The 11,273-nt window shown below is 48.6% G+C and overlaps 1 protein-coding gene across 1 annotated transcript in view; it reads left to right on the top strand.

Annotated features, from left to right (window-relative positions):
• The first annotated feature begins 80 nt into the window (after positions 1-80).
• The window catches only part of wake (ankyrin repeat and fibronectin type III domain containing protein wide awake), a 442,715-nt gene continuing 431,522 nt past the window's right edge, over positions 81-11,273 (top strand). Inside the window, exons 1-3 of the mRNA XM_084604717.1 lie at positions 81-663; positions 1,923-2,154; positions 6,480-6,746. Coding sequence (XP_084460843.1) covers positions 2,084-2,154; positions 6,480-6,746 — 338 coding nt within the window. The 5' untranslated portion in view covers positions 81-663; positions 1,923-2,083. The remainder of the gene's footprint in view (positions 664-1,922; positions 2,155-6,479; positions 6,747-11,273) is intronic.

Here is an 11,273-nt window from a genome sequence, read left to right as displayed (position 1 = left end):
TCGACCCTGTAGAGTTCGCGGGAAATAGCAGTCTGGCAACGCCTCAGAAGCGGTTGTAGCAGACGACACGCATTGGAGGCGGGAAGCGTTTTCGGGACTTTGCGCAGTCAGAGCAGTAAGTTTAAAAGTTTGTCGATTTACACGTTTTAGCGTTTATCTCGAAACAGCGTAGTAAGTAGTAATAAGGGATTTGGACCCTGGTTTACGCTAGCTGTGCGCGTGAACGCATACACCGGTGCGTCGACAAGACGCACAGTAGCAGCCGATGCTCAGTCGAAAGGCTGCCGCGGTGGGCGGAACGTAAAAGTACGACGGCGGTGCCGGTGTGTTTTGTTTTTCTCGCGTTTTCGAAGTGGTTTGGCGAGCCTCTCGCGCGTCCAGCCCTGCTCTGCTCTCTCTTTCCACTCACGGATTGCTTTCTCCTCGCCCGTCGTCACTGACCGGCGGCAAGTAAACTTCACTGAAGTTTCCGGGCGAGGAAAGGAGGACCAAGAGGAAGAGAAGAAAAAAAAGAAGTAATGAGCACGAAAAGATTTGCTGCCGTCATTCCGCATCGCTACTCTAGGCCTAACCAACGCTCCCTGTCGGCGCTCTGTCGTCTGCCTCGAATCGAGTTGTTGCAGTTGTCTTTCGAAGATATGCAGCGGTTCATGGGCGAATAAGGTAAGGAAGACTTTATGTGCCCTAATCGAATTTGGTTGCCATAGTGCATAATCACGTTGTCGTCTCGTGCAAGCTGTTTGGAAAAGACAGCAAGTGGTGGTTCGCATCGCGCATCTCTACTCGACTCTTCCCCGGGTGACAGGTGCAACACGCTTGAATATCATTACGGCGCATCAGCGTCGTCCGTGCGTCGCGCATTCCGCGACTTGCTTTCGTAAGCGTCGTCTCGGAGGAAAAAAAGCGCCGAATACGACTTTGTCGCGTGTGTTGATAGCTTTTATTTGCCCGCTCGTCGAGGAAAGAAAATAAAAAGCGCCGTGGCCCGCTTGGGAAGCGGAGCTGCGATTCTTCTTCGTTGGTTCGCATCGATTAAGCGAGGCTTTTCTCCTCCGCTTGTGCAGGGAAGACGGTAGTCTCTCCGTGTATTGGCTGTTTGGAGTAGTACGTGTGCGCTTGTTGTTTTCGGTATTTTTTCGCGTAAAAAGCGCCTTTTCCGGTGTTTTTGCGTGTCGTCGTCAGCAGATTCGTAAGCTCGCAGTGAGGCAATTGCATATACTTTGCGGGGTATCGGTTTCTCGTCGTCTTGGTGGCACCAAGGGGTTAGTGCATGAAGGCTTAAACAAATTTATGCACTTTTTTCGCTCTATGTCACCTACTCGTCAGTCAGGACGTAATAATTATGCTCGAAGCTGTGCTATTGTTTGAAGTGTTACTTGTTATGCTGATAATGAACAGCTCTTGACGGTGGTCTCATTTTTTTTTTGTAAAAACATAAAGCACATGCCATTATCGAAGTGCTTTTTTTTTCTTTCTTCATTAATAATCATCCAGTGTGATTACTCTAATTTTAACTTAGGCAGGCAAAGTTTGTCACGAAAACAGACGATACGAGTGAAAAAAAAAAAAGTTATTCATTTTATTTACTTCCAAAAACAGAATATATGGCAGAAAGCGTACTAAATAAGAGAGTGAACAGTAAAAATAAATTTTCATGTTATTATTATTGATTTCACTGAGTACTTTTTCAATATTTTTCGAGACTAGAAAAGGGATCGCGTAGAGGGGGAGGGGGGAGGATAAACAATATAGATGTTGTTCAACTTCTAGCTAAAGATGAACAGAAAAAGTTATTCCTATTATGTTTAAAAAAATGAGAAAAGTCACAAACCAAACAGCGAAAAGAAAAAAATACGGAAAAGGGAGGTGGGTTAGTAGACTTACCGGTTCGTATATAACCTTAACGAACTGCCCGATTGCAGCGAAGACAACTGGATGATAGAAGCGCATATTTCGTCCAGAGCCGCCGAGCAACGGCAGCTAGAAGACGAGCGGGTCTTGGATGTGTGGTTCCCGGACGTGCAGACGTCGTCATGCAAGTGAATCCCGGTGCCGTGGCAGACGACTTTGATGGCCGGTCGCCATGAGCAAGCCGTCGAAGACTCGGAACAAATGGATGCCCACTTCTGTCGCCGTGCCCAAGATTATTACCATGTAAGTGCGCGTTTTACACTGCGTCTCCAGTAGAGAAAAAATAAAATAAACAAAGACATTGAGGGACAAATTGAGGCTGGCTTGAATGGATATGTAGGCTGAGGCGTTTTAAAGAAAATAAAAATCTAACTTCACTGAAGAAAGGAGCTTCATTAGACAAAAAGAAAGGAACATCGAAGAGTAAAATAGAATTGTGTCGCCACAGACGGACGCGGGTCTTCAAAGCTGGACATGCACCGATATCACTCACTTCTCGTCAGTCATCGCAGGGTGCTTTTCGATACACTTCATTAGTTATCGCTTTGTCGAGCAGTCAGACTATCCCCTCGGACGCCTCATGCGAAAGTGTACATATACCTTGAAGTGTACTGCTGGTCGCTTATATCGAATTCGCTCTTCGCGGAGCATTCGTTACATCGGATGTCGCTGCAAAAAGCACGTCACAAGCTTGGGTGCAGTGTCTCTGTGTTTCAGAGTTACAGACATGCTTATCTATTGACTGTTGCTAATTTTTTTATGCATTGAATTCGATATGTCGAACTATTCCGCGTTCACCTTCGAGCTCAGATCTGGGCTTGATCGTATCACTTTCATCGTTTAAATTGTTGCGAGGTTCTGTGTTCTCGGCCCCTTTGTGAGTTGCCTCCGACTGCGTGATGTGGCGCGTCACAGGTCGTTGTCATCTGAACAAAGTAATATCACGCATTATTGGACCTGCACTGGTTGAACCAAGAGGCATTTCGTTTTTTATTTATTTTTTATTTATTTTTTATTTTTTTAACCCTTAATGACGGAACGGAAGTTTGGCTAAAGAGTGTTATGGCTAATTTGTTTAATTTGTTTCTGGTCTGAGCAAGATGGAATGAAAGACCGTCTTCTCCTAATATTCCATTCCGGGCAAACTGTGCATATAAGATCAAAGAAGATATAGGGGGTATTCACTGACGCGCTGTGCGCGGTGCATTGTGGGTAATTGAGGCGCAGTCGGCCATTTTTGTGTCCACGGAACGAACAGGGCGAACGTACGTATCAAGTGCTGTCGTGCGGTTCTACAATCAGTGGCATCCGCAGCAATATGTTGTTTATTGAGCTATCGTAGACTGTAATAGGCGCGTGCACAGTGTAAACAAAGGAAGCTGAAGAGCTGCGCGAACGACCTCGGCATTTTGAGGTTCCGGAAGTACACACGAACAACTCCACTCGAACTAGACACCTCACCGAGATGCGACGTCACGTATGGCTGGCACGGCTCAACCGCACAATAAGTATCATGGAATATGAGAAATGCATGTCAAAATGCGCTGGACTGGAATCTTCCGGATGTGCCCCAGCAGCCAGCTCTTGTCACTATCCGTGCACGACTGTTCTTCACGCACTCGGACGACACATTCCCGGTAAAAGAGCAGCGCGGTATCGCTTCCAGTCATGCGCATGCATGCAGCGCGCCGCCAACACCTTCTCGCCGTGTTTTGCTGCAATAAAATTCTTCAACGAGGGCTCGCTGAACTTTGTGTTTGTCGTACTTGCCTCATTCGATCAGAAGTTCGCATCGTCTGTGTCGTCTGCTAATCAAAGCAGACCGCATGCAGATTTGGCGAAGGAGCGTAGGCGGGCAGAGTTGTTTTGCAGAAGGTTTGAAGAACTTTACAAACTTATTTATCTCTAATAACAAATCAAGTTCAGTTTGGCCAAAACTGCGCTGTATTTCAAGAGTTTTGTTGCAAAAAGTTATTCCGAGCCCGCTAGGCAACGAGGTGGCGCCACCGGTGTCATCGCTGTGGCCTGTGGCAGCGGTTTCTTTTGCTTCCTTACCGCCACAGACGATGGAAACATCCGACTTCTTCTGATCGATTGAGGCAAGTACACCAAACAAGTTTTGTATAAAAGATACTGACTACCAAATGCCATTTCTATGCAGAATATCAGCTACAAAAACTCAGCGGTTTAGTTGGTATAAACGTTGGACGGCACGCACGTAATTACACAAAGAGCGAGTTCGTCTGCTTCAACCGCGGCTCTTAACCCAGCCGCTTGTAACGTAGTTGCATTCTTCAAATGGTCAGTAGGCTTGCGATTGGTTTCTTGTGACGAAGCTCGTCCGTAGGACAAGTAATTCATGAATGTCGCACATATCTATGCGTGGGCACAGGCCGACACTTACCGTGCAGTTGCGCATATCGACTGCACACGGGTAGGTACCAAAGTTTTGTTTCGTACAGGTCTGTGTCCGCATCGCGCACACTTTGCTGATAAATCAAACTGTCACTCATAATACCGATTGAGTTTTCATAACAACGGTGCTGGCATGAGGCAAAGTGGCAGAGCAAACGGATGCGCACGAACAGCTAAGCTAACCGCCGCCCCGTACTAGTACCTATCCGAACAGGACACAAATATGGCATCGACTGCATACTGACGTCAGCTGTGACGTCACGTGAATACCCCCTATACTCATTGGGAAACCTGTGGGTAGGCCGGTCACGCTCAAAATCGAACCCTGCATAAACACTCACCCCGCATGCGGGTCGCATGGTCAGTTTTTTCAGGTGAAATTCTTTCTGTACAACCGTTCTTAAAGTGAAAGCAATTAAAATAAAGCCATATAGCGCCCGTATTAATTCTGTAGGTTTAATGTTTCGCTTTTCAATATTCATCGTCGAAGTATTGAAAGGCTCTTTGGAGTTGTCACTGTGTTTCTAAAAGCGTTCGTGGTCTAGCCAACCGGAAGTTGTACCCGCAGGTTGACGAAGAGCAAATTTCATTAGGATCGGACTTTCCATACCGGAAGGAAACAGTGACAGAGGGCCTTAGGCTTAGGCTAACATTCGGTGCAAAGCTTTCATTATTGGCGGCAACGTTATTTGTGCACCTCAGTGTTTTCATATGTTTTCCATCCTCATATTTTCGCGCTCCATACGTTCTGGCCCGTTGACATTGGCTAATTGAGGCTTGCGGACCTAGTTAGACGCGTAGCCGGATGAATATACGAACAGATGGGCGCGCCTAATAAGATTGATGGGTGAGGAAAATGCAAGTGCACTGCGGCGAGCTATGGAAGAGGAAAATGATACGGTAGCGCTGAGGAGAAGAAAGATGACAGCGTAGGTAAAAAAATAAAATAAAAATAAAGTTAATCACAGTATACGGCCTAGCTTGAAATCGAGACTTTGACGAGACGTGTGATAAGCAGAACAATTAAACACAGGGTTGTTAGGGTAACAAAGTAGGTACCGAGAAGAGGCATATGCACTCAGGGACCGCAGAGAGATGGAAGGGGTAGACGACGTTACAAAATTTGTTATGCATGAATGGCCACGGCTAGAACTGCACAACGATAATTGAAGTGCAGTGGGCGATGTCTTATTTACTCCAGCGGACTCGAGCTCAGTGGCGATGGCTATATATGATGAACTTCTCAGGGGACATGTACCCTAATTACAGGCACCGCAAAAGCGGAAAGGACCGGCACTGTGCTTGACAATAGAGGACAGCAGTTCACACATGGCTTAGTGTTGTTCCCTAAGAGAATTATGCGTAAGACTTCGGCACCGCGACGTACGGCTGCGCCATAACCTAGCCAGATGAGAGGCGCACCGGGAATGACGGACCAGGGAAAGATTTTCTGATGACACGCATTTCGACCGCACAACAGAACACATCAGGTAAGAATGGGAGCGAGACAGACAACTAAACTGAATCTTGAGTACCAAGAGCTAAGATATAGTTCATCCCCCTTCCCAATCTTCGCAATGGAGCGGAACATCGAGGCCTACCTGCATCGTCACAGGTTTTACTTTCCCTGTCACTATTCACCGAGATGTGACTGCCGACGTTCCATATTCTTCCCTACAGTGTCTCCGCCGGAACTGTCGTCACCTTTAAAAACCTGTGAAGTCACTTTGACCGTCTGCTTGAATGCCATAGTTTCTGTTTGCGACATACGACGCCAATGCCATATTCACCTCGGGGAAAGTTCGACACTTGCTAATTGCTCTGTAACTGATTTAACGACAGAAACGATGAGGGGCGGAAAAGTTAGGCATAAAGTATGTCACTATTTCTTAGTTTATAGTGGCACTCCACGTGAACATCTATACGGGCCTCTTTTTCGTAGCTTCATGAATTTGAAGCCCAAAGGAAAAGCAGAACGCATCTTAAATGCCGACGCACGCAACAAGGGTGCATTAGGCGAAGAAAGCGAGCGTCGGTTTGTCTCCAATCGGTCGTTGCGCGGGGAAAAACAATAGGGACAAGCGCGGTGCGTGGCGCCAGCGACTTTCCTCGATGGTGTGTGACGCGCATCGCCGCCTCCCCGTCTCTGGCAGAGCTGAAGAGCTGAGTTGCTCGTGTGGCCAGACCGAGTCGGGCTCCTTGGGCAACGGTACGAGGAAGTCTTCGAGGCGGTCGCGGAGTTCGGACCGCACCAGGACGCCGGTCACCGCCCCTGGCCTCGGCACCCTCTCCACGACCTCCGGGTTGGCGGTCAACGACTTGGGAAGCGGCAGAAGAGGCAGCGCCAACAGAGGCAGTGTCGGTGGTGCAGCGGTAGCCCTCGAGGACTTTGACGGCGTCGAGGACATCTTGGCTGTCAGGTCGGTGAGCTCTTGTTTTGTCTTCTCGGTGGCGACATCGGGGCACCTTGGTCTCCTCCTCGTTGGTGTGGTGACTGGAGACAGTGCTGGTGTTTGTCGACCTTAGTTTGACGTCGCCTTTGTTTCAGGTCGTGGTTTCCTTATCGGGCCGTGTATGTACATGGCACTCGCGGACCTCGTATAAGTAGTAGCAGCATTAGAGTCAGCATGATGAGCCCTTTAGTACCCTCTGAACTGCCTATAGGTTGCCTCCAGGAACGATTGTCTCCTTTGAAGTCTTGTGACGTCGGAAACACCCGCTGATAAAGAGTCACTCTCGTGCGGTCTGTTACCCTGTGAATGACGTCACTTTTCCTTTCAGACCAGGGCTTTCTTTCTCCCAGGACTTTATGTTATATATAGCTCCACGCAAACCCCATGATAATAGTAGTAGCACTCGCAGCGCAGTGGCACGTGGTAGCAGTAGTAGTGGTAATAGGAGTAGTAATAGTAGCAACAAGACTCCTGTAGCGGCAATAACAGGGATATTAATAGCAGTGGTACCGGTAGTTGTTGTAGCAATGGCAGTAGCAATATAGGACCAGTAGCAGCAATAGTAGCAGTAGTGACAGTATTGGTGGGAAGTATCTGTAGCACTTTTGGTGAGAACATCATTGCTAGTAAATATAGTAGGCACTGAAGTAATAGTAGCAGAACTGCTAGTGATAGTACCAGTATAGCAGTGGATAAGATATGCCCTTAGTCCAGAGTCTCACTTGTTCTGGTTCGAGCATCTTGCTCAGCACTTCAGTAATGTGTGGTAGTACTGTGCATCTTACTTGCCTCTAGGGCATCTCAATCACGGATTCGGTATTTTCGGTATTTGCACAGAGGCTGCTCAAAACATTTCTATCCCATCTAAAGAAACGGCAAGGGCTGGGTGAAATGGCCGCTATTACGCGTCTTCCTGATAGGCCGTAAATATTGTTGCGAAGAAGTTCGGCAGTGTCGCGAGAGAAGCCCTCGCGCTAGGCCAGCCATTAAAATCATCGTTCATCCTGTCACCATGTTGTGCCGTCTTCTTGCTTGTCACCACGCAACATTTTGGTGGGGGTGCTGGGTACGTCATCCCCATCCTCACCTTGGAGCATCGACGCCTTTTGTAAGCCGGGACCATCAACCGAGAGCCCTGGGGTATCGCCGCGCAGCTTCGCCCCAGCCCTTCCTGCCTAGACCCGATCAGCCGCAACTACCGCCGCCCAGCCCCCAGCCCGGATCTGAAGACAAGGCGCACACATACCAGAGACCAGATCAAAGACCCTACGGACCCAAAGAACCGCAAGACAGGAACACGCAACCCCCGCCCCGCCCAGCCGTCCGACGCGACCGCCATCAGTCCCATGGATGCGTTGGTGGCGGGTCACCCAAGCATCATTGTGGTCATCGTCACCGTGGTGTGCAAGCACATAATTCTCTTCTATCTTTTGCTTAACATCCTCACTGCCACGTCACCACCGACTTCAACGAACCGATCGGGACGATCGCTCGGTGGCCCCGGGAAGTGTTGCGAAGAAGTTTGGCAGTGGCGCGAGGGGAGCGCTCGCGCTAGGCCAGCCAATAAAATCATCGTTCATCCTGTCGTCTTCTTGCTTGTCACCACGTAACAATATTAACGCGACCGGTGGTATAGACCTTTGCAACGAGAGCCCCCTGGGCGTCGCCATATTGCTCGCTGGGCTGTTGTGTGCGCCTGACGTCAGCACGGTGGAAGCGGCCGCGAAACCGGTTTGCAACAGCCTATAGAGGAGGCGTTTTGACAGCCTCCTCTCCCGATGCAGCGCTTGTCGACTGTTCGAAATGAGTAGCCCTTGCGCTTTGAAGAGTTAAGAAAATCTCGCGATACCTTGGATGGCCAACAGTGCACATGATGATAATAGCCATGATAAAAGCGACAGCAGAATAATAATGTCACTGGTGACTTCATAGCCGCATTTCCTGACTCGCACGCTAAACTCGTTACTCTTCGTCGGTGGTCGGAAAGCAGCACCGCATACCGGGTAGCGAGCGACAGTTCAAATTTGCTTTCGCCCAACGGTAAGCGCGTGAGGCATATGCACCGCTTAGAGGAAATGACAATAATTAAAAAAAAAGGAAGCGTCGCACCGAGTAACGCACACGCACGAAGTCCTGCCGTGGCTGCGCGTCGAGCCTTTTCTGCAGTGATTGGGCGAGACTTCGTTTGCAGGCTACTCGCTCGGATGCGCTGTGTGCACTGCTGCGGTGAGCCGAAACGCGAAGGTTGGTCGGTTTGGGAAAGAAAAAAGGAATGCGTAGGGAACGGGTGGGACGCAGGCTTCGGGGTCGACCTCGTTTAGGGAAAAGAACGCGCGACGCATTCGTAATGGGGTTTTTTCCCTAATAGGGCACCGCTGTGGGGAGTGACTAGGTTCTTTTTTTTTCTCTGCTAGCATGCGCACATAGAGCGCAAAGCTGCGAAGCGTGTTCCGCCTGCACATGGTAGACCTGAGTGGCGCATAGGCCTGATAGGCCTGTAACGTACTACAACATTGTATATTTGGCCCGGTCCGCGCTTTGAACTCTACGTGCTAAACGTCGACACAGCGCCGTGGCCTTGGTGTATACAATGACATCTGTATACGTTAACTTCAGACCTGATCGAAGTCCTATATTGGTCAGCGTAATAAAATAAAATAATAAAAACAATAAACGACCATCGTGCCAACAACTGCTCCTCAAAGCCACCCATTTTCAGTGTAACCGGCTTTTGTGCCTTCAGAAAAATGCACCAGTAGGTTACGAAACTTTTTAGTTAATACATACACGGCGTAATGCAAAATGGAAACATATCCAGAAAATAATCTCGCGGTGAACTGTAAGAAATACGGGATTTATTTGGCCTCTGCACAAAAAGCAGAAAGCTGATTTAAAAAAGCAACCAACCTGCAGGGCTGTTGACAATGTTCTGTATTGTCTTTCTGAACAGATACTGCGTTACTGAACAGATAACTGCGTGAGAACACATTGAATACACTGTCCGCCCTTGACTGGAGCTCAGTCTTTAGAACTGACGCGGTTGTTCTTCAAAGCCCCGCAAAGTACAGGTGTGCTTTATAACTTATACGCGTGGCCTGCAAACAAGGCAGGGACGGGGTCTATAGTTTTTGCTTCATCGCAAAAATATCGCGCTGAACTGAACGAAACACATGACGTGCTGGAAACGACAGACACACAAGTGCGCTTCGTCTGTCTGTCGTTCCTTGAGCGTCACGAGTTCTGTTCAGTTTAGCGTGACATCTTCACTTGGGGTTTGACGCAAATCATATAGAGAAGAATCCTGTAAATTAACTTTTCTCGTCATTTGTGTTTTGGGCACGCTAGTAGCGCGTTCCAGTTGTGGTTGAGGGCAGGCACGTATCCAAAGAGGGGGTGGGGAATTAAAAGGAAGCTTTGGGTCCCCCTCCCGGAAAAAAAGAAAAGATAAAGATCCTGGCTGCATGGCTGGTTGGAAGCAATACCGCGAAGGCCGGAGGCATGGTTGGTGCACGGACGGTGATAAAATGGAGGAATGCGTACAGGCGCTTAACTCGCGCACAAACCTATTTCAAAGGTACATTGTCTCAAATGTACTCACCGCAAACAAAATAAAGAAAAGGTCAAGAAAGAAATATATCTTCATATAGATCTGCCTTTCGCGTATTTGACCGTATTTCGCTGGCTGTGTATACGATCATCCAATGCCTCACTTGGGTGAATATGCGAAAGGCAAAATAACTCCTTTGTGATGCGCGATGTCAGTTTCATGTCAGAGAGAGAGAGAGAGAGAGAGAGAGAACTATAGGTGATCGACACTGATCCAGAACCCTCCGCTATGACACCTCCTATATAGGCCCTCAAAGCCTACAGGCATGGGTCAAACAGAAAGCTAAACGTCCACATGAAGCTTGCCTTGATCACTGCTGTGACGTTATTACCGCAACGCATACAGCTTTACAGTAGGTTAAAAAAAATTACCACTTAGAAACTCGACCAGTCCTAAACCCGAACCTAAATATACTCGTGCATTAGTGACAGTTTCTCAGCGCTGGCAGCTGCTATGCGGATACTGAAAGGACGGTGCGAAAGCAGTAAAACGAAGTTGCCGCAATAGCGAAAGAAGGCCGGAAGAAGGGGGGGGGGGGGGGGGGGGGGCGTATATTGGAAGCGGCTGCGACAAAGGTTTTCGCTTCCCGCCAGGGAGGAAGGAGTTTCGAAATCTTCCGGCTGCCACAGTGTGTAGCGTCGGCCGCGCTGCCGAAGTTGGGTTTTGGCGCCTCTTTACGACAATGGCGTAGGGAGGTGTTTTGGGAAAAGTGGCCACAGGGAGGTAGCAGCAAGGCACAACAGGGACCTACCGACACGAATATTGAAGCGGGGAAAAGTTAGGCATGGTTGGGTAACCGCTTTGCGCACACGCGGTGGCAGCGCAGGGGAAATAGGGACGAAAAAGGAAAATAGGTGTGGATTTTTTTTTTGTTGTTGTTGTTGTTG

Source organism: Amblyomma maculatum, chromosome 5 (assembly GCF_055883805.1).
Source record: "Amblyomma maculatum isolate TAMU_Amacu chromosome 5, ASM5588380v1, whole genome shotgun sequence".
Lineage (NCBI taxonomy): Eukaryota > Metazoa > Arthropoda > Arachnida > Ixodida > Ixodidae > Amblyomma > Amblyomma maculatum.
The sequence above is the reverse complement of the archived record's forward strand: the minus strand, read 5'-3'. Positions and strand labels throughout refer to the sequence as shown.